This window comes from Anolis carolinensis, chromosome 1, assembly GCF_035594765.1.
Source record: "Anolis carolinensis isolate JA03-04 chromosome 1, rAnoCar3.1.pri, whole genome shotgun sequence".
Lineage (NCBI taxonomy): Eukaryota > Metazoa > Chordata > Lepidosauria > Squamata > Dactyloidae > Anolis > Anolis carolinensis.
In genome coordinates this window covers 132,510,668-132,535,205 of record NC_085841.1, presented here as the reverse complement: position 1 = coordinate 132,535,205, position 24,538 = coordinate 132,510,668, and the positions used below count along the sequence as shown (strand labels likewise).

Genomic DNA, 24,538 nt, shown 5'->3' with positions numbered 1-24,538 from the left:
TTCCTGGAGCATGGACTGGTTTGATTTTCTTGCAGTCCAAGGCACTCTCAGAATTTTTCTCCAACACTACATTTCAAAAGAGTCTGTTTTCCTTCACTCAGCCTTCCTTATTAACTAAGAATAAACGTAGACCTTCTGTTCCCAACTTTTTCAGGCATGGAACCCTTAAGAAGATTTCCTCTCCCCCACGGAACCCCAACTTTGTCTCTGATTTTCCCATGGAACCTTCACTCTGGTCCTAAGCCTTGCGAACCCACATTCTTCCTTCTTTCATTTATTCCTATTGCCTGGGTGTTTTGTATAATTTAGTAGGTTTGAAATTAAAGAGATTCAAATTTGGTATTTAAAGCAGAGGTACAGTAAATTTCAGTATGATCTTCATACTCATGAACTGACTTATTAAAACGTTTTTTAAAAGCCTGATATTTAAAAGATATCAGGCTTTTGCAGAACACTAGGGTTCTGTGGGACACCGTTTGGGAACTGCTGACTTAGACTGTTACAAGACTATGCATTCCTGCCTGTTTTGTATTCACAATCCCTCTGTATTTCCCCCAGTCCCCACTTACTGGGCAGTGGCTGCTGGAATCAACAGAATCTATTGCACTGTTCATTGGGAGGTAACTAACTAATGGACACCAGTAGTGCCCATCTCACATAAGTGACTTCTGGTATGACAGAGAAGTGATAGGGACCCTGATTCTATCTCTTGCACTAGAGATCACCCACAGGAGTAGGTGGATCCATTAGGCATCTGCTTCCCAATCGACAGGAACAGACCCATTTTGACTGCAGTGACCACTGCCTAGTAAGTGAGGACTGAGCAGACTGCTCCAGGAGTCACTGCATAGCTAACTAACTACAGTGATTACACATGCATAACTACCAAAGAGAATTCCAGCTAATATTGCTATGCTGGATGTTTGGCAATTTTTAGACTGCTCATTATACATTTACAACTTTTCATTAGATAATTAAATTGACAGATATATTTAATTACTATAGGAAGTTGTGAAAGGCTTAAAACAACAGTATATTTACAGCACTATCTAGTGTTTTTTGCTTTTTGTTGTTCTTTGCTTTTTCAGCAAAATCCTGTTATCTATTCTGTTTATGGAACAACCTCTTTCTGTTTCAGTACAAATTTTAGCATACAATAATCAGTTTTCTCAATACAGCTGTTTTTTAATCTAAAGCTGTTCTCATTTATGTAAATTTGTCAAATCTAACCCACATCTCTGTTCAACATGAAAAGTTAGAATCTGCAGTCTATATCTCAATAAGTGAACAAGACAATTACGGTGATTTAGGACTTTATTGCATGAAGGTAGCAAATCAACACTGAAGCACTTTTGGTGACAGTTCATGTCATCTGATGCTGTGCATATCCCATTACCAGTCTGCTATCTCTCCATGCAGCATCATGCAATAAAGTCCTCAGGCAAGAAAGATGTACCACATACTTGGAATGAATCACATTGAACTTAATAGTAGTCAGCAGTTATTTCTCAGTGACATATAGAAGATTGTCACAAACCAAATTACAAACAAAACAGGCTCTGTAGTTTGTTCATATGAAGTTGAATTTGAAGTTGAAACAGGTATATTTTTAGGTGTAACTCCAGAGAAAGACAGACAGACAGACAGACGATGATAGATAGATAGATAGATAGATGATAGATAGATAGATGATAGATAGATAGATAGATAGTAAAGGTTTTCCCCTGATGTTAAGTCCAGTCATGTCACGACCCGGCTGCAGGGCACCAATAACCATACACAGAGGCCAGAATCTATCTAATATCTTTATTGAAGGAGTATATAAAGTTAATAAAAACAAGTGTAGAAAATAGTCCAGAATTAGACCTTTCAGGAAAGGTCAAAATTAGTCCAAAGAAACAATGTCCAATATGAAATATTAAGGTCCAAAGTTATAATCCAATATCCGAAACACTCACTTTGCCAGGCAAAGTGAGGGGAGATGACAAGGTCCTTTAGTCCAAGAACTTGAACGAGGCTAGGAAATAACTTGACTCTCGGAAAAACAAGGCTTGAATACAAGACAGCAAGGAACGAGAAACAAGAACAAGGTCCGTGGTGTTTACTTGGCAAAATCCGGGAAACAAGGCAAGGCTGGGTCTTGGAAAGCAAGGCAAAATCCGTGGAAGAACAAGGCTGGAAAACGAAGGCTTGAATCAGGAACAAAGGCTTGGAAGCGGAGTAGCTGTCCACACACACTACTCCAGTTGCTGACGAATTGACTCCGCAAGAACCCTCCGGGAGCAAGGAACCTAAATAGGCCTTGTTTTCCCCACCAAAGAACACTTCTCTGGGGAACCAGAACCGAAAGTCAATCTCTGTGTCCAGATGTATGACTCCCTAAAATTTCTCATGGGAACAGGCTTAATCATCTGAATGCTTTGCTGCTATTCTCAAACTCCTGCGATTAGCCTGTTGCACTCCCTTCTGCTGGAGAATGTAATTACGGCGCGAAAAAGGGGGAGAACTCGACCCCGGGCTTGTTTGGGAGATTTCTGGAAAACAAACCTCCTGCAGGTGCAAAGGCTCAATTTCTGGCTGAAATGGTTCCCTTTCTGGCTGAAATGGAGGAAAACCCAAGTTCTCCTCTTCGTCAGTCACAACAGCACTAGGAATGGGACTACAATGCCCATGAGTCATCACACTATCCCCCTCCTCAAGCCCCCTCTCAAACTGGGACTCTCTCCCCGAGGCGCGAGGCCGCGGCTTGGCGGGATAGGTCTGATGGAAGCGGCGGGTTAGATCAGGAGCATGAACCGTGGAAGCGTCTTCCCAAGAGCGCTCTTCGGGGCCAAAACCCACCCAGTCAATGAGATATTGTAGGCGGCGGCGGTGAAAGCGAGAATCCAAAATGTCCTGAACCTCGAACTCTTCTTCTCCGTCCACCAAAACAGGGGCGGGGGCCGGCCGGTCTGCATCAGGGCGCACACCATCCGCCGGAAGGAGCAGGGAGCGATGGAACACTGGATGAATGCGCATAGAGCGCGGAAGTTGGAGTTTGAAAGTCACGGGGTTGAGTTGCGCCACCACTGGATAGGGACCAATGAAACGGGCATCTAGCTTCCGGCAGGGACGGTGGGAGGGCAAAAAGCGAGTGGACAGAAGAACCCGGTCTCCTACCTTGATTTCGGGGCCCGGCTGGCGATGCTTGTCAGCGTGGCGTTTATAGTCCTCCTTGGCTTGGTCCAGTTGCTGGAGCAAAAGTTGCTGCACTGCTGTGAGTTCCTGCAGCCAGTCCTCTGCTGCGGGAACTTCTGAGGTTTCAATGACAGGAGGAAAGAAACGTGGATGGAAGCCATAGTTTGCAAAGAACGGGGTTTCCTTAATTGAAGCCTGGACCCCATTATTGTAGGCAAACTCCGACAGTGGTAACAGGGAAGCCCAATTGTCCTGTTGGTAGTTTATATAACAGCGAAGGTACTGTTCCAAAGTGGCATTGGTGCGCTCAGTTTGCCCATCTGTTTGAGGATGATGAGCCGAAGATAAACGAGAGTCTATGCCCAATAGTTTTTGTAGTGCCTTCCAGAAGCGAGAGGTGAATTGGGACCCACGGTCAGTGACCAAACTCTTGGGCAATCCATGCAATCTGAAAACATGTTGGAGAAATAGATCTGCAGTCTCTTTGGCCGTGGGAAGGCCTTCACAGGGAATAAAATGGGCTAACTTGGTGAAAAGGTCCACCACCACTAGGATCGTGGTGAATCCACAGGAAGGTGGTAGATCAGTTATAAAATCCGCAGAGATTATTTCCCATGGGCGAGATGGGGTAGGAAGGGGATGCAGAAGCCCTGAGGGCTTTTCCCTTCTTGTCTTGGAGCGCTGGCATACTGGGCAGATGTTGACATATTTTTCTACATCCTTGCGGATCTTGGGCCACCAGAAATCTCTTAGGATCAAATGCATAGTTTTGAATAGCCCGAAATGCCCTGCTGGCTTGCAGTCATGACACAAACGAAGTGCCTTTTCCCTGCCCGGTCCTGGGGGGATGTAAACATGATTTCTATAGCAAAGCAGCCCATCCTTAAGCGAAAGGGGGAAATGTAGTCCTTGGCGAAGTTGATCCTGCGCCCAGGCATCTGCTTGTTGTCTAGCCCTGATTTCTTGAGCATAAAGGGGCCCTGGAGTAGAGGGAGTTGATTCAATGGGAGTGGATTTGGTGTTCCCCACTGTGAGCGTGGCAAAGTTCCCGGGTTGTAGCAGCTGGGACTCAACGGTCTCCTTGCGTCCTGCAGCGTATTCCGGTTTCCGTGACAGAGCATCTGCTTGCTTGGTCTGGGCTGGGGTTACATAATGAATTTGGAAGTTAAAACGTTCAAAGAATAAAGCCCAGCGTTGTTGTCTCTGATTTAGCTTGCGGGCAGTTCTTAGATGCTCTAAATTCCGATGATCAGTATGGACTTCAATGGGAAATTTGGCCCCTTCTAACCAATGTCTCCAAGTTTCAAAGGCTGCCTTTATGGCCAATAGTTCCTTTTCCCAAATGGTGTAGTTTCTCTCTGGTGCGGTCAATTGACGGGAATAGAAGGCACAAGGATGAAGATGATCTCCCACCGGTTGTAGGAGTACAGCCCCAATTGCCACATCGGAGGCGTCCGCCTGCACAACAAAAGGGGTTTCAGGATCTGGGTGCTGAAGGATTGGCTGGGACGTGAATAATTTCTTTAGTTGCTGGAACCCTTTCTCTGCTTGATCTGTCCAGCGGAAGAGCTGTTTCCCACGGATGCAGCTGGTGATTGGATCAGACCAGCGGGCAAAATCTGGAATGAACTTGCGGTAATAGTTCGCGAACCCCAAGAATCGTTGCACCTCTTTCTTGTTGGTTGGCGCCCGCCATTCCAATACTGCTGAAACCTTTGCCGGGTCCATGGAGAGCCCTAGTGGCGAGACGCGGTAGCCCAGGAAATCTACCTCTTGTAGATCAAAAGCACATTTTTCCAGCTTGGCATAAAGTCCATGATCCCGCAATCGTTGTAACACCATTCTGACGTGGTTCTCATGTTCTGATTGTGATCTAGAAAACACCAAAAAATCGTCCAGGTAGATGATCAAGAACCGATCTAGATAATCCTGAAAGATGTCATTGACAAAATGCTGGAACGTTGCGGGAGCTCCACATAATCCATAATTCATAACTCGGGACTCGAATAATCCGAATTTAGTCTGGAAGGCGGTCTTCCACTCGTCTCCTTCCCTGATGCGAACTAGATTATACGCTCCCCGAAGATCCAGCTTGGTGTAGACCTTGGCTCCTCGAAGTCGGTCTAGTAGGTCCGAGATTAAGGGCAGGGGATAGCTGTTCCGCTTAGTGATATTGTTCAATGCTCTATAGTCCACCACCAAGCGTAATTCCCCCGACTTCTTTTTCACAAACATCACTGGGGAAGCGGCTGGGGATTGAGAGGGTCTGATGAATCCCTTGCGAAGGTTTGACTCTATGAACTCCCTGAGAGCTTCTTGCTCCGGTTCAGTCAGGGAGTAGAGATGTCCTCGCGGAATCGGGGCCCCCTCCACCAAGTCAATGGCACAGTCATAAGGTCTATGTGGGGGTAATCTCTCGGCCTCTTTTTCATTGAATACATCCCAATATTCTGAGTACTTCTTGGGCAAGGTGATAATGGGTTCAGTGTCTGTGGCATGGCAGATCTTGGCTACAAGGCAATGGTTTTGGCAATATTTTGAAGCAAACTGCAGTTCTCTGTTGGACCAGGAGATGCTTGGGTCGTGAAGTGTCAGCCATGGAATTCCCAAAATCACAGGGAAATGGGGAACCTCGGTAACAAAGAAGGAAATCTCTTCCATATGTTCCCTTATCCACATTCTGGTGGGTTCCGACCACTGGCTTACAGGACCCGTCTTGAGGGGGCGGCCATCGATGGCTTGCACCACACGGGCATTCTTGAAGTCATGGTATTGTAATCCCAGAGAGTCGGCATACTCTCTATCAATGAAATTGTTTGTGGCTCCTGAGTCTATCATGGCATGGACCATGACTGGCCCCTTTTTTGCTGACCACAAGGTGACCACTAGAAGAAATAGGACCCCGGTTGGCGGCTCTTGAGTGGGTTTTTTGACCGGGTTGGCGAGCCTCTCTATGCCCGGTCGCTGGCTTCCCCCGCCGGCTGTGCGCCAGCCGCCTCAGACGTCTTCGTCTCCGTGGAGGACGCCGCCGCTAGACGGGCGGGGGGCTTCCCTTTGGCTGGGCACTCTCTGGCGAAGTGGCCCCCGTTTCCGCAGTACCAACAGAGATTTAGGCGTTGGCGGCGGGCCTTCTCGGCGGCATCTAACCTGGGACGTACATTACCCAACTGCATCGGCACCTCCTCGCTCCCCCTGGGGTATGGGGCTGGTGGCGGGGGTCTCCATACTGGACGCGGCTGGACGCTGGTGGGAGCGGGAGATTTCACCCCAGCTCTACCGCTCTGGCCTCGGACCCATTGTTTTCTGTTGGCAAGCATGACTTCGGCTCGTAAACATTGATCAATGAGTGCTTCAAGAGAGTGAGGGGGATCCACTTTGGAAATTTCTTCCAACATCTCGATGTTGAGACCCTCCCGAAATTGTCCTCTGAGGGCTATATCATTCCATCCGGTGCTGTGGGCCAGCACTCGGAACTCGGCTATGTACTGGGACAAGGGTCTGTCCCCCTGAGAGAGGCGCCGGAGTTTATGGCCGGCTGCCTCCAAATTGTCTTCGATCCCCCAAGTCGCCTTAATGTGATCCAAGAAGTGTTGCGCTGATCTTAGGTGTGGGGAAACTTGGTCGAACAGTGCCGTCGCCCAGTTGGCCGCTGGCCCGTCTAAAAGGCTGTAGATCCACGCCACTTTGATGTCTTCTTGGGGAAACTCGGCATTGCGGGCCTCTAGATAAGCTTGGCATTGGCGACGGAAAACATGAACCTTAGAAGCTTCTCCAGAAAACTTGGTTGGCAATGCCAGGGCCGGGAGTCGGATTCCGCGTTCCTTCAATCCCTTTATTTCTCCCTCCTGCGCATTGAGCTTATCACGGATGCGGTCCACTTCGTCCTTGTCGATGGTGTAGCTAAGTGGCTGGCCACCCGGCACGGTTCCGGTAGACATTCTGGCCTAGGTTAATTGGTGCTTAGGGTGGCGGAGTCAAACTGTCACGACCCGGCTGCAGGGCACCAATAACCATACACAGAGGCCAGAATCTATCTAATATCTTTATTGAAGGAGTATATAAAGTTAATAAAAACAAGTGTAGAAAATAGTCCAGAATTAGACCTTTCAGGAAAGGTCAAAATTAGTCCAAAGAAACAATGTCCAATATGAAATATTAAGGTCCAAAGTTATAATCCAATATCCGAAACACTCACTTTGCCAGGCAAAGTGAGGGGAGATGACAAGGTCCTTTAGTCCAAGAACTTGAACGAGGCTAGGAAATAACTTGACTCTCGGAAAAACAAGGCTTGAATACAAGACAGCAAGGAACGAGAAACAAGAACAAGGTCCGTGGTGTTTACTTGGCAAAATCCGGGAAACAAGGCAAGGCTGGGTCTTGGAAAGCAAGGCAAAATCCGTGGAAGAACAAGGCTGGAAAACGAAGGCTTGAATCAGGAACAAAGGCTTGGAAGCGGAGTAGCTGTCCACACACACTACTCCAGTTGCTGACGAATTGACTCCGCAAGAACCCTCCGGGAGCAAGGAACCTAAATAGGCCTTGTTTTCCCCACCAAAGAACACTTCTCTGGGGAACCAGAACCGAAAGTCAATCTCTGTGTCCAGATGTATGACTCCCTAAAATTTCTCATGGGAACAGGCTTAATCATCTGAATGCTTTGCTGCTATTCTCAAACTCCTGCGATTAGCCTGTTGCACTCCCTTCTGCTGGAGAATGTAATTACGGCGCGAAAAAGGGGGAGAACTCGACCCCGGGCTTGTTTGGGAGATTTCTGGAAAACAAACCTCCTGCAGGTGCAAAGGCTCAATTTCTGGCTGAAATGGTTCCCTTTCTGGCTGAAATGGAGGAAAACCCAAGTTCTCCTCTTCGTCAGTCACAACAGCACTAGGAATGGGACTACAATGCCCATGAGTCATCACAAGTCATGTCTGACTCTGGGAGTTGGTGCTCATCTCCATTTCTAAGCCGAAGAGCCGGCGTTGTCCGTAGACACCTCCAAGGTCATGTGGCCAGCATGACTGCATGGAGCGCTGTTACCTTCCCACCAGAGCAGTACCTATTGATCTACTCACATTTACATGTTTTCGAACTGCTAGGTTGGCAGAAGCTGGAGCTAACAGCGGGCGCTCACTTCGCTCCCGGGATTTGAACCTGTGACCTTTCGGTCTCAAGTTCAGCAGCTCAGTGCTTTAACACACTTCGCCACCAGAGCTCCTAGATAGATAGATAGATAGATAGATAGATAGATAGATAGATAGATAGATATGCATGATTTGGGCAGCATAGAAAAAGGTTAACACCTCTATGGTCTTTGTTTTGCTGTCTGTGCCACTCTTCAGAAGATTTTGCCACACTTTCTGTCTGTGTGACAACTGGATTTTGAAAAAATTGGCTTGTTGTGAAAGCAAGGATTGGTGATAACGCTTAAATGGAGACACCTTTTCCCCATGAAAACTCTTTCAGGAGTGAAGTTCCCTTCCAAGGGGTAGATTTCTGACTTCCTGTTTTCTCACCCCTATTCTTAACTATGAGTCATTTGTAAGTCAAATGTTTGCAACTTGGGGATTGCCAGTACTGTCTTTTTCATTGAGTTCAACCAAATCAAACTTAAAGCTAAGTAAGTATTGCTTCAGCTATGTTTAGACAGGGCTGTTACTTTATTATGGAAATTCGAAGACTATATTTTGGCTTCCATTATGGCTGTCATAGAATCATAGAATCATAGAATAGTAGAGTTGGAAGAGACCTCATGGGCCATCCAGTCCAATCCCCTGCCAAGAATCAGGAAATCGCATTCAAAGCACCCCCGACAGATGGCCATCCATCTCTGAGATATTTGAAATATCTCCACACAGTGCCAAAATCCCAAGACACTTTCCACATGATTACAGTGATCCTTATGGCATATGACTATCAAACTTTATTATTACTATAACCAGTTATTGTTACATTTAACTAAGGTCCTAAATGAACTGCATTACAATTGTCTTAAACAAACTATACTAATGCATTGAAGATAAATTACATTGCAATAACTTTAAGACAGCTGGAAATTCCATCAAGCCTACTTCACAGTTAGATGCAATCTCTAAGAAAAAGATGGATTCATAGGCTTTGACAGGTTTTTTGTATAAAAATATTGTTATGCATGCTTAATCATATTGATCCAATTACACCAATTTGTTAAGCAGAGGGACTTATATTGAAACCCTGCAAGGGGGAAAATATGCAGCAGATTGCAAACAGCGTCCTAGGTTGAAAGTCCAAGTCTTGGGAGAGGAGGCAGTGATGGATTTAAACCTCTTATATACAAAGTGAAAATGGCATGATTGAACCTTGTTCTCTACCAAAATAAAATGGTAGAGTGAAGTACAAAATATTAAAGGAGTAAGGAGAAAAGTTTGACATTTCAGGGGGTTCGAAATAAGTTCTATATTAGGGCTGAGAAAACCCGTGTCCCTACAGTTGTTGTACTACAATTCCACTCATCTATGAACATTAGTCACTATGACTATCACTGAGGCTGAAGGAAGCTGAAAAACAACATCATTTAAAGCAGATGGAAAGTCAAACAGCACTTCATTTTTAATTTTTTTTTAAAAAAAAATCTTCTTTTTGTTTCACTCCCTGTCTCTCTTCTCACCATTCTTTACTACTTGGTTTTTGTTCTCCCACTTTCACTGTATCTACACTTACAAGAAATAAATAAAAAAATTATTATCTAAAGCAGTGGTTCTCAACCTGTGGATCCCCATGTGTTTTGGCCTACAACTCCCAGAAATCCCAGCCAGTATACCAGCTGTTAGGATTTCTGGGAATTGGAGGCCAAAACATCTGGGGAACCACAGGTTGAGAACCACTGGTCTAAAGGGTCATAGATGCCTCACTAGTTCTCTGTGTGAAAAACTCCTTAGCAATTAATGCTTGTGCAATTTAATTTAAACAGGACTTAGGGGGGAAAGATTGTGGCCCAGATTTGTTCTGGAGTGCAGATTTTGGAGACAGGGCCATATCTAAACATGAAACTCATTTATGTTTCATATACACCTTATATGCGTAGTCTTAAGGGAATGTTATGCAAACACACACACACATGATGCTCTTTTTGAAACTCTTCACATTTCTGAGTAAGAATTCTAGCTTAGATAGGGGAAAAAACATTGCACACTTCATTTAGTCTTAATAAAGGTCATTTAACCAGCCTGAGCATTAGTCCTCTTTATAGCTTTCAAACATACAATGTACAAGTTCCTGTATTTTAAATGTGCTGCTTGCGTTGTAATACTTGCCTTGAGAGGTTCAGAATGGGGGTTTTGGTACTTGTTAGTCGAGAACAAATCTGGAGGGAGGATATGTGCAGTAGGCTTCTGGGTGCTCACATATGAGTGGTTTGGAATCAGACACTTCATGCTCCTAGACAAAATCATTTCCAAAAGGCACTTTCTGTGTGTGACTCTGGGCTACTCATCATCTGTCTGAATATCATAGATTAATGAGATCAGCCTGTGGCACATTAGAAATGATTTGGAGCGCATCGGGTCACTTCAGGGATACACGTTCCATCTAGTATGCAACCCGGCTCCTTACATTATAGAATATTACAATGAAAGCCTCTAGAACTGAGGTTGTCCAAGCTTTTTTTAATACTAAAACTTATTCCCAGGCAATTATAACCTTGGGAAACGGTAACTTGGGAATCTAGAAATGTTTTTAGAACACCACAAGTAAATTGAAAAGAAAAAAGAAGACAGGAGTGAGAGACTAATTACTGCTGTATATTTTCTGTTAAGTAATATGAAAAGCTAGAAAGTGAGCAAACAAGTATTTATCAGCATTTTAAATTAAGATTTAGCTGCTTTGAGGAAACAAAATTTTTGATAGAAAGTTCTTCTAGGAAAATAAGTTAGTGTGGATTTATACAGCACACAACATAATTATGAGGTGATGACTCCACTTTAAATGAAATGATTCCATCCTATGGAATCTTGGAATTCCAGGAAATCTAGAAACCCCATGTTTCACAGGATTCATCCATGACAGTTAAAGTGGAGTGAATGCACCTAGGCCTCTCAGAACCATATCTCATTAATCTATTTATTAGCCAGTTTTATCCTTTAGCCTCGATTTCAATGGCTGGTAGAATGAAAACTATTCTCAAAGGGTATATTTACACTGTAGAATTCATATGATTTGACACCATTTTAATTGTCATGGCTCAATGCTGTTGAATCATGGAAGTTGTAACTTTATAAGGTCTTCTGCATTCTTTGCCTAAGACTGCCAGTGCTTCACCAAACTACACATCTCAGGATTCCATAGAATTGAACCATGGCAATTAAAGTGATATGCCCTAGAGACTGAGCCAGAAATGAGCAGAGTTCATCAGATTAGCAGGAGCACAGAATTGGCTGAATAGTGGCAGGGATTCCACAGTCCCTGATGGGCTCCCAGTAAAGGGAAATAAAGCTGAGCTTTTTGAGATATAGCCCAGAAGAGTATGTTACATAAAAAGGCAGTACAATGAGATGATCAGATGCTGCCACTGCCAACAAAAAATGCACAATGGGGCTTTGGGGGAGGAGTGACTCTTTCTGACGTGGGATGGGAAAGCATCAGCTGGTGGTCACGGTGCCGGAATTGCCCACTGTCGCTCTGCTGCTGCCCAAATTCACCACGGAGGGTGATGAATCATGACACTGGACCTCATCAATGTGATGAGGTCCTAAGAGATATGGTGTGGTGTAACGGTTTGAGCAACTGGGGTTTGAATTTCTATGCTTGGCTATGGAAATCCAGTGATTGACCTGGAGCAAGTCACCCACTTTCAGCATCAGGGGAAACCTTCTCTGAACAAATCTTGCCAAGAAAACCCCATGATAGGTTTCCTTGGAAAAGACTTGAGGGTAGCAATACAACAACAACAACAACAACGCACTAAGTCCACTGGACAGAAACTCAGATATTAAGCTAGCAAAATATGTACATCTGGTTTCTTCCAAAAAAAAAACTCATGGGGAACATATCCATGTTTCCATGCATTCTTTGAAAGGAACCAGCTATACAAGATCACTCTTCAACAACTTCACTCAATCCAAACACAGCCTAGCATTAGGAAAAAAGAATGTAAAAAAGCAAGTGGCTAACAAAAAGAATTTGATTCTGGTTGAATAAAACCATCAAGCATAGTTATGTTCTGGATGAATAGAAGGGTTGGAGATGCCAGAACATTATCTGAAAAGGAGATAGGAATCCTAGATAGGTATATTTGATGCTGGGTGGAAAACTGCAGTACATATTGGACTGGATATTGGATATTGCCAATCAATGGCCAAGATCCTTCTTAGGGAATTCACCTTGGAAACTTACTCCTACATCTTGGATAGCATTCAAAAAGCATGCTGTCATGTTCTGAGATATCTAGCACAATATCCTGATAAGTTATGGTTGCCATAAAAAGCTAGACAATACATTTTCTATTATCATGATGGTTAAACTTCAGAATTCAAAAGTTGTTCGCTACCTTGCTATCAATCTTTGATATGTTTATGCATTTCTAATTCATATTGTATATCATGGACCTTACACGCAATACATAACTTCACCCAAGCAGACAGTTGTATTGAGTCACTGGTCTATGGTACTCAATAGAGCTTGAAAGGATAATTGCGACAATTTAACATCTATCCCCATAAAACAAGCCTGCCTCTCTCATCTTCTGTGTATGCTTTGACGGTGCCATATTGTTCATTTGAAAAAGCCATATGTATGTCTATCTTGTAAAGGACAGAGTCTCACAGACTGCTTGAGGATTGCTCTGTTCCAATATTTTTCCATTTTTCTGTGTTTGCTTGCTTGCTGTAGAGAGCTTGGATGCTCACTTTTCTTTATGTGTTCCCACCAGGAAGCATCTGAATTGCACTTGGTTTCTCATTTATTAGAAAGACCACTCTGTCCTCAGTTTGCTGTTTCTCAATTCGTGTCACAATTATATTGTTAAAGGTAAAAGCTACTTACTTTTTCCTCTCCTCTTCACTGGACTGAATGTCTCCAAGGTACAATACAGACCATTCCTTGCAACAAAAGCTAGCTGAATTAGGATGTTTGGTAGTAGTAAAACAGAGTCTTAAATTGTGCCTTCTGTGGTTAGCTTTACACTGAAGGGAGACTTATGAGCCCCATCTTAAAATACTGACCTCGCTTAAAGGCATGACAGGTTTGTTTCTCCTCTTATTAGATCCAGACCGGTCTCCAAGCTCCCATTTTTAGACAACTTACTAGAGCATGTGGTGGCTATGCAACTCCAAGGTTTCCTGGATGAAGCAGATTCACTTCAGTCAAGTTTTAGGCCTGGTTACAGAGACAGCATTGGTTGCCTTGGTGGATGACCTGCATAGAGAACTAGACAGGGGGAGTGTGTTCCTGTTGGTTCTCCTGGACCTTTCAGCAGCTTTCAATACCATCGACCATAGTATCCTTCTGAGTCGCCTTTCTGAAATGGGGCTTGGAGGTACTGTTCTTCAGTGGTTCTGTTCCTTCATGGAGGGTTGTTCTCAGAAGGTGGTGCTGGGGGACTCCTGTTCAACTGCTTGGCCAATAATCTGTGGGATCCCTCAGAGCTCTGTGTTGTTCCCCATGCTGTTCAACATATACATGAACCACTGGGAGAGGTCCTCTGGAGTTTTGGAGTTCTTGTACTAAGCCGGTGCCTGGCAGCTATAATGGACTGGATGAGGGGAAACAAATTGAAGTTTAATCCAGATAAGACAGAGGTGCTCCTGGTCAGTCATAAGACAGATCTGGTAATAGGGAGTCAGCCTGTGTTAAATGGGGTTACAATCCACCTGAAAATGCATGTTTGGAGTTTGGAGGTATTCCTGGATTTGGCTCTGAACCTGGAGGGCCTAGGTATCAGCAGTGATCAGGAGCTTGTCAGCCAACTGCACCAATTCCTGGAGAAGTTGGATATGGCCATGGTTTTATTTATGTGCCTTGGTTACATTCTTGTTGAACCTGGAGGCCTAGGTATCAGCAGTGATCAGGAGCTTGTCAGCCAACTCCATCCATTCCTGGAGAAGTTGTATATGGCCACGGTTTTATTTATGTGCCTTGGTTACATTCTGGTTGGACTACTGTAATGTGCTCTACGTGAGGCTGTCTTTGAAAAGTGTTCAGAAATTTCAGTTGGCCCAAAAAACAGCAGCCAGACTGTTAACTGGGGCTGGCTACAGGGAGCGTACAACTCCACTGTAGCAACAGTTCCACAGGTTTCCAACACATTTCTGCACACAATTCAAAGTGCTGATAAAATCCTATATGGCTCCAGGTTATCTGAAGGACCATATCTCTTTCTATGAACCTGGTAAAAATCTATGATCTACTGGGAGGTCCTTCTCTCTGTCCCACCACCCACTCAAGCATGTTTGGTGGGAACATGGGAGAAGGTATTTGGTGACTGCTCCCAGACGGTGAAATTCCCTTCCAAGGGAAACCAGGATGGCCCTATCCCTGCTGGCCTTCCTTAAGCAGGTCAAAACCTTCCTCTGCCAACAGACATTTCGGGAAGGATAAGGGATATCATGTGAACGGGGAGGTTCGGGGGAGGGAGAAAGAGACTGTGAGTTTTAAAGGTTATTCTAAGTGTATTTATTACATTTTAATCTGTTTTATCTTAATCCACGTTATTTAATTGTTTTTTAATTTTTGTATTGCGCTTTTTAAGATGTGATGACAGTGTGGGATTGTTAGCTGCCTTGAGTCCCCATGGGGAGAAAGTTAGGGTATAAATAAGGTTAATAATAAGAATAATGACAGTAATAATAGTAGGGACAAATGGCCTTCATCCCTCATCCATAAAGGGACTAACACTGCATTTATATGCATGTAAATCACTAAAAGGATGCCAGCCAAAAGTTTTGACTTGAAATGGGGGGGGGGCAATGGGGAATTACTGGGGGTCCAAAGGCCACATTGTAACCTTTCTCCAAAATAAGTGTTCTCTGGGAAACCCAGAACACCTATCTTGATGGCCATCACCCAGAGATAGCCTTAAATGAGCATAAAGGTACCTATAGTTATTGATAGCTATTAAACGTAAGTGGAATATGGAATGTTTTCTTCTCAATCTATGCTACCACTTTCAATATTTTTATATCTATCTGGTTCGGTAAGCATAGTGGTATCCCTACAAATCTAGTCTACCACTGTTTTCCAGTTATCCCAGATTGCTCCCTGCTACATGTCTTTCTGGAAGTGTTTTCCTGACTATCCCTCAAACTTTTTTAAAAGGTTTGTAAGATTGTAGCAAACTTGAAGTTTAACATTCTGGTCCTGGGAATGATGTTAGAAATTTAATGTGTCTGGAAGAGTAGCTTTATCTTAAAGTGGGTACTGGCAAGCACCACAATCAAAGTGCTTTATTACACTCAGCAAATGAGCCCAAAATGGCATCTGTGTTCCTACTTCCAGGAAATTAATGATCTGGCAGCCACTGAGTAGACAAACCTGACTGTCAAAACCACATATGCAGCCTCTTAATCATCTATCATCTTTCAAGTTTGAACATGGATAATTTACAAAGGTCATAACTGCATACTAAAAGTAATAAACTAAGGCAAGGAAGCCAAGGTCAGCCCTCTAAAGTGAGCAATGCCAGCTTAGAGAGGCCATCGTCTTCTGTAGTTTGTCTGAACTTGCCTTTTTAAAGGAAGTCTACCTCCCATCTCCCCAAAAGAATGAGAAGCGTTATCTGATGAAACTATTTCATCCCTGCCACGGTTTTCAATATGCACTATATCAAAGTGCATAGTGTATTTGTTCACTTTATTGCATATTACCTCAAACCTATCATGTATTTTATTAGTTCTCTATACTTCATATTTATCCCATTATGCTTTATTAAGTCCAGGGTAATCTTAAATCTGCAATGCAGTTTTCATTTTATCCATCGCAATATATCATTTCCTCTCTTTTGATCAGTGTTACTTAGAAGCTTTTTCTGTATGCTTCAGTAAGCCTATTATAGTATAAAAGCATTTGCCAGGGAACACTTATCAGCATTCCTATAACAAACTGTATAGTTTTAGGTAACTATGAATTGTCTGTAGATAGTTCTAAATGGGTCCTCCAGAGAGTTTTTGTGAGCACATTATCTTAAAATCTAGCCAATGTTACTTACAAAAAAGAATCAGGCTGTCAAAACCTGTATGACTAATCAAATCAAGAGCAAGATGCTGGAACAGATTTTTTTTAGAATATGTGATTAGTTGGGATGGTGAGCATGGTGTAGTGGCTTAAATATTGGAGTACGATTCTGCAGATTTGGGTTTGAATCCTCTGGAAGTCCACTGAACCATCTAGTATGAGTTGCCCAAGGTCACCAAGTGGGTTTTCCAGTGAAAATTTACTGGAAAACCCACTGGGTGATCTTGGGCAACTCATACTCACTCAGCCTCAAAAGCAAATATCTGAACAAATCTTACCAAGAAAACCCCGTGATCATTTGATTTAGTGTTGACATAAGACAGAAATTATTTGAAGTTGATTTTTTTTGTTTATGGTGAAACATAATTTAGAGAAGTTAATTTCTTGTGTGTGTATGTGAAATAGATAGCCTTGACCTTTGAATCCAAAATATTCGAGAATACAGGAATAACAAGAAACAATTTATGACAATTTTGGCAGATATGGACTTGGAAGCAAAAAGAAAGAATACAGCACTTTTCTAGCCTTTGTGTATATAGATACATGGGAGCACATGTAATAATGAACTCTATTGAAATGAAGGACCTTTGGCTCAAGAATACCATAGAGTTACATTGAAGGACCTATAAAAGCAATGAAAGAGCATATTTTGTCAGACATGGATACATGAAACCATAGACACAAATTCTGCAGATATGGGAGTTGTACTGTGGTTAGATTACAATTCCACCTAAGTGGTTAGTTTCTTGCTTTGTTACTAAATGTGTTCAACACACATTTCTTTAATTACTTTCATACATGACTTCTCCATGTTCAGGAACTAAGCTTCTCTATAATGTGAATGCCTGTGAGCAGGGGTCCCCAAACTAAGGCCCAGGGGCCGGATGCGGCCCTCCAAGGTCATTTACCTGGCCCCCGCCCTCAGTTTTATAATATAATATTTTTGTATCAGTTTTAATAATATAATATATTGTATATACATATAATATTGAGAATAATCTTATGTTATACAATATAATACTAATAGTAATACCATATAATAATATTAATTATATGTTATATATTACATATTATATAATAGTATAGTGGTATAGTTCAATATAGTAATATATAATGCTAATATTGTGTTATGCTAATAATATAATATATTGTATTTACATACAGCTGCTCTGAGTCCCCTTCGGGGTGAGAAGGGTGGGATATAAATGTAGTAAATAAATAATTAATTTTAGACTTAGGCTCGGCCAAAGTCTGATGACTTGAAGGCACACAACAACAACAACAACAATCCTAATTAACTTGACTATCTCATTGGCCAGTAGCAGGCCCACACTTTCCATTGAAATCCTAATAGGTTTATGTTGGTTAAAATTCTTTTCATTTTTAAATATTGAATTCTATTGTTGTTGTTGTTGCACTACAAATAAGACATGTGCAGTATGCATAGGAATTTGTTTGTATTTTTTTTTCAAATGATAATTTGGCCCCTCAACAGTCTGAAGGATTGTGGACCGGCCCTCTGCTTAAAAAGTTTGGGGACCCCTGCCTGTGAGGATTCAACTCAAATGATGTCATAGAAGAAAATACTTCTCATTGTGACACTAGCTCACGCTGATGAAGTCCAATCATATTAGCATATAGATACTATTTCTGTGTTTGTTTATATCCCGTATTTCTGGCTTCCAGGTGTGCATATATGCCAGTGGTTCGCAACCTGTGAGTCCCCAGGTGTTTTGGCCTACAACTCCCAGTAATCCCAGCCAGTTTACCAGCTGTTAGGATTTCTGGGAGTTGAAGGCCAAAACATCTGAGAACTCACAGGTTGAGAACCACTGATATAACCTAATGTACAACATGCTGACTGTTGGAAAATAGCATTCCATACATGCCTCCTCTATGAGATTTCACTGAGGCCGCTTTTACACTGCCATATAATCCAGAGTATTAAAGCAGATAGTCCACATTATCTGCTTCGAATTGGATTATATGAATCTATACTGTAATATAATACAGTTCAAAGCAAATAATCTGGAGTTTACACAGCAGTGCAAAAGGGGCATTAGGCTCCTTCTACACAGTCTTTACATCCCACAATCTAATTCCAGGTTATCAGATTTGAACTGGATTATATGAGTCTCCACTGTCATATAATATAGGATAATCAGATTATCTGGAATCAGATTCTGGGATATAAGGACTGTGTAGAAAGGGCCTGAGACCTTTACATGAAATGCATGGCCTTCAGCAAGAACCAGGATTGAATGACATTGATGATAAACATGTCTATTTTGTTTTGAGAGCAGGATATAATTTAGTTGCCATTGTTAATGGATGTATCATATTTAAGTCCAGGGTTTTATTCAGAAAGTAAGCTTTTTTAGTATTTAAATAAATATAAAACAAAGAAATCTAAAGGGGTTCCGAAATTTGTTCTCATTCAGTGACTACTTCAAAACAAATTCAAGATTTCAATGAAAATATTGTGAAGTGTTTCAGTTTTCCTTATTTCTTTTTCCAGATTATTACCATGAGAGAATATGTCCCCAAAATCATTGGCCCAGAGGCTTTCAACCAATACATTGGTCCTTATAAAGGCTATGATCCCAAAATTGATCCTACAGTTTCCAATATATTTTCTACAGCAGCTTTTCGCTTTGCTCATGCTGCAATTCATCCAACAATAAAACGGCTCAATGCACATTACCAGCATGACCCAAGTCTGCCTAATCTTAATCTGCATGAAGTTTTTTTCGCACCCTGGAGGCTCATTAATGAAGGTACTCTCTTTAATACGATTACATTTTCATAAATTATTATAAAGCTGTTAGTAGATGAAGTTTTGCAAAAGTAAGGCATATTTTTTAATTCTATTGTTGTTCTGACTGCTGTGTCCCATTTTTTTTAAAAGTAACGTAAGAAACAAATAAAAATTATCCATGCTCTTAGGGTTTTATCACACCAACATATTATTCTGCTACAGTCAAGCTAACATAGAGAGTGAATATGTACTGCGCTGAGTACCTTCAAAATTGCATTTGGCTTCAGTAGTGCCGTTATGCTAATATGCCATTCCATGATCTTCCAGTCATACTTCCACACATCTTCACAACTGGGCCTTACTGCACTATTGTAATGCCTTATACTTTTAGTTATTACTTTTATTTTAGTACAATTGTGCAATTTCAGCATTTAAAACAAAAAAAGAGGAAAATATGTATGCAAAATAAAAAGTAAACAATGAGCTCGGAAATAATGAGAGGGATGGTGTACAGGGTAAAGTAAATAGCTGATTTTAGCTGGTTTAAATAGCTGCTTTTAAAGCAGATGTAACTGATTTTAATGTTTGTGTATATTTGTAATTATTGCATGTCCCAACATGGAGTGTTTGCTATATATATGTTGTGCTCCACCCTGAGTCCCCTTCGTGGTTAGGAGGGTGGAATATATATGTTTAAAATAAATAAATAAATAAATAAATAAATAGTAGAATTATCCCAACACCTGATGTCAGTTTGCTACTGGAATCCTGGCACAGAAGAAGAAGGGAACCATCACACTATGGTAGGTGGTGGGAATGTTGAGGATTGGGAGTATGTTTGAGAGTTTTACTGGTCAATAGCTAGGGATGGGGGAATCAAGCAGTAAGATGCACACAGTATCATGTCATCAGGTGCCATGCTGGTTTGCCTGCATTGTGTGACAAAGTCCTTAGTTTACCTAATAAGCCGTCTTACAAAATGAGTTGTAATTGGCAGGGATGGAAAAAGCAAGCATACATAATGAAAAGTTTGACATCAACAAGCAATTTAAATTCTCAATTGCCAAGAAGATACAAAAAATGTGGTTTTACAAACATGCTATAAATCATATATCCCTCCAGATATTGTTGAAGTGAAAGTATTAGCATTCCTCATCATTGGCTATGCTGACTTAGGCCAGTTCCACAAAGCCCTTTAACCCATGCCCAATCAGGTTTAAGAAACCCGATTGGATGTGGGTAAAGTCCACATGCCTCCCCCCAAGCCCACACTTTGGGGGGGGGTGTCTAGACACAACCCCCCCCCAAAAAAAAAGTAAAAATTACTTACCTGGCCACTATTAAAGTGCTGCCGGCCCTTTCCTGGTATGTAGAAATAACACGCCAAGAGAAGTGGGGTAAGGAGCAATTTTCCTCCACTCCCCTTCACTTGGCACTTCATTTCTATGTGCCAGGAGAGGGCCAGCAGCACTTTAATGGAGGCTGAGTAAGTAGTTTTTACTTTTTTGCCCTTTTGGGGGAGTTGGGAGGGGGGATCTCTTGGGTTTTCCGGACTCCAGGAGCCCAGAAATCCCGAGACAGCTGTGTGGATTGGGCCAGGAAGTCACGCAACAAGATCTCTGGACCCAATCCTCACAAGCCCCACACCTGGAAAGACCCGGGTCTTCTGAAAGACCTGGACATTTCCAGGTGTCAAATTAATTCAAGGCAAAACAGGGTTTTCCTGATTTATCTCAAATTAATTTGCTTTAACCTGAGGCATGGTTTGGACACCTCAGGTAAAAACATGAGAGGTCGTGCTTCTTCTACATTGTGTGGATGTGCTGTAGTGCTGCTAGGAGTTGGGGTCTGATGATATCTTCAAGCTCACATGATTCCCAACTCTGTTATAAATAATGTTTTAAACTGCAATGCTGTACTGACTTACCTGAGAAGAAAAGTCAATGCAAAGTTTTAAATATATATTAGGTATAAGTTTGGACTGTATTGATGAAAAATTATTGGCCCTGCCAAAGCTAGCACTAACCTTATCATTGTGTTCTAAGGTGGTTTGGATCCCCTTCTAAGAGGAACTCTGGCAACTGCTGCAAAACTGCCATTGCAAAATCAACTGGTGAATGAGGAATTAACAAAGAAGCTCTTTGTGTTGTCCAATAATGGTTCATTGGATTTGGCTTCATTAGATTTACAACGGGGACGTGATCATGGGCTGCCAGGTCAATAGCCTTTTTTAGAAAAAAAAAAACCCTATGCTATAGACCAGGGGTTCTCAAACTGTGCTCTGCAGAGCCCTTGGGGCTCCATGAGTGATAAAGAGCAGTTCCATGACATCATGCTGCTTCCCACCACCTCCTCTTTCCTCTTCCTCCTCCGCTTGAAAAATGCAGGGAAATTAAAGTTTGGAGCTGTGTCCAAAAGTTTGCCCATGCCTGATATATATGCATTATATATAAAATATGATATAATACAATTTATAAACATTTGTTCAGGCTCCATGAAAAAAAATTGTTTTTAAAAGGGCTTTGTGACTGAAAAAGTTTGAGAACCCCTGCCATAGACTAAGACAATGCATTATGATGAAAAATGTTGTATATTTTTTCTCTGATGTCATGCAAGATTTACCATTACGTAATTTTAAAAGTCATTCTTCAAGGGTAAGCAACTAGAGTATATTCAGTTGTGGATTTGCTTTTACATTGTACCTTAAATGTAGTATTGTATAGCCAAACTGTCCCCAAATTGCCATTTGATATATGAAATCTGACTGAGAGTGATTTCTGGTCAGTTTGTGATTGCATTTTTGGTTGATTTTCATCTGAAAATTCAGAGATGTAGCCTGATGTGGAAGCAACAGAGATAACTATTGCACACATGGACCCACTCCTATTTCAGTTGCTTACCCTTTCCTATACATTTTAATCAGTTTTTAATGCTTTCACAAATTAGTTATATAAATTTCAGTTACTGGACACATTTTGGCAAATGGCTATCCTTGCTTGAGACTATAGGAGTTATAGCCCTAGAAAGTAATTTTCTCAGGCTCTTTATATTATTGACATAATAGAAATTTCATCTTAATTAAGTTTATCCTGTGGCTCTTGATAACCTAGCCACTGTCACTTCTGCTAGAATCTCTGGCATGGGATAATTTTTGTCCCAAAATGTTATATTGGTTTTTGGGAGAGGGACTTCCCCAGCATCCCACACACAGAGAGATACATTGGAAATACCCATTTATTGTTTATGAGAAGAACTTTGCCTGATAAAGTGGCTGAAATCTGAGGGAGATCATTTATGACTGTACATGTCTCAATGTCATACTATGACCAACATTGTGAATCAATTGCTGTGTACATTCTTCAAAGCAAAAGATGAATCTGAGTGATTGGATGATATGGCCAAGTGCCCATCAAACATTTGAGATTAGGGCAATGGGTCACCAGATCAAAGTTCATCTAGGCTTGGGTTCAGGTCTTTAGATGTTAAGATGTGTTGGCAGAGTAAAAAAAACAAAAAAACAAGTTATTACAGAAAGCTGTTTTAATACTACAATGATTGCTTTTTTTCTAGGTTTCAATGACTGGCGAACCTTTTGTGATTTGCCAATACTAAAGACAGAAAGTGAACTGACAGAAGCAATACAAAACAAAAAGGTTGTCCAAAATATCCTGGAACTGTACGGCAGCCCTGATAACATTGATGTCTGGCTTGGGGGTATAGTGGAAAACTTCCTTCTAGATGCCAGAACAGGTCCATTATTTGCATGTATAATTGGAAAGCAAATGAAAGCACTGAGAGATGGTGATCGGTAAGTTTACTTATTGTGTTTTATAATACTTATTTAGATCCTTCCCTCCCAAACTCAAAATTTTGATACTGGAGGAGCTAAGTTAAAGCGCTTCCAGACAGCACCAAAACCCACACTGAAACAAGTTAAGGTAACCTGCTTCAGTGTGGGTTCTAGTCCCTGCCCCTTCCCACAACCCCATGGCTGCATGCTATCCGGAAGCCACCCATTTAGGTCCCCAAATTTACTGGAGAGGCCTGCCAGCAGCACAGGCCTCTCCCTACCATCCTCCTGGCATGTGGAAATGATATGTCGGGGGGGGGGGGGGAGAGAACAAGGGAAATGGCCTTTTGGGGAGCTGCTCCCAGACTTTGGAACCCTCTCCCAAAGAAGCAGGGCATACACTTTTGTGCTATCAAACTTTTACAAATGGACTGGGGTTGGACTTTTAATACTGAGCAGAACAATTCCTATTTTATATTTAGTGATTTAATAAATTTTGAATCCTAATGTTTTAACTTTATAGACTAATAACTTTATACAGTATATATATATATGTGTGTGTGTGTGTGTGTGTGTGTGTGTGTGTGTGCACTTTTATAAAAGTTTATGGACAGATTTTAATTTGAATGGGTCAGCTTCCTTGAGTCTCATTATTGGAGAAAGGGAGAAAAAAATAAATACAGCAACAACATTATTTCATTCTGAACCATGAGACAGAGTGTAATGGTATTGTGTGGCTTCTATATCATCATATCCTAAGACTCCTAAATAGATTTTTAATGAAAAAAATGTGACAAAATAACATAAGGATCTGTGCAGCAATATAGCAATTATTCCTCACAGGTTTCCATTTTTCACTGCCTGTCCACTTTGTCTTTCTTGTAGGGCCAGTCCAAGATACAGCTCTGCTTGAGACAAAGTACAAAATCATATGTACAGAAGATTGCTGAACAAGCAGTTGAATGCAGGCAATTGAACATATTCCTCTATTAAAACCTGAAAACAGCAGGCTAGTTCAGTAAATTCAGGACAGAATGAGTGGCATACACAGCTCAATCCACCAAAAGAGAGAACAGGCTAAAAAAAATGTGGAAAAACTTTGGATTTGCCACTGCTATCTGCCAGCATCTGTGGCCTAATTAATGTCATTGTTGCCTCAATCTGCCTAATAGCTAAACCAAGCCTCCTTCTTTGGCTAAGTGGGGAAGGTCAAGTGGAAGTTGTAGGGAAGTAAATGGATGAACAGTGCATTTTCAACAATGTGAAAGAGTGTGAGAGAATGGAAGTAGAGAGAACAACTTGGCACTTTGGCATACGTATGTAAGCTACACAGTTAATGCCAGCGAAATACCTAGAGATTGTCAAATGCTACCTTCCATGTTTCTGAAAGCGTGTTAATGAACATTCTGTCCTCTAAGAGGAGAATTCAGATAATTGGCTCAAAGGCACAAAAATTGAATGCACTGCTCTTTTTCTAGTTGATTCAGAATCCTACTAACAGATGTAGTCTGCATCATCATTAAAATCCATCCTAGATAGTTAAACAGTTGAAAAGCAATGACTAGCCTTGTGCACGGATTCATTATGGATGCTTGCCTTTGGCTTGTTTGGTT

The 24,538-nt window shown here is 41.8% G+C and overlaps 1 protein-coding gene across 1 annotated transcript in view; it reads left to right on the top strand.

Moving 5' to 3' along the window:
* tpo (thyroid peroxidase) overlaps positions 1 to 24,538 on the top strand; it is a 106,243-nt gene that overhangs the window by 45,226 nt on the left and 36,479 nt on the right. The window contains exons 8-10 of the mRNA XM_062982627.1: positions 18,896 to 19,154; positions 21,181 to 21,351; positions 22,706 to 22,943. Of these exons, the coding sequence (XP_062838697.1) occupies positions 18,896 to 19,154; positions 21,181 to 21,351; positions 22,706 to 22,943 (668 nt within the window). The remainder of the gene's footprint in view (positions 1 to 18,895; positions 19,155 to 21,180; positions 21,352 to 22,705; positions 22,944 to 24,538) is intronic.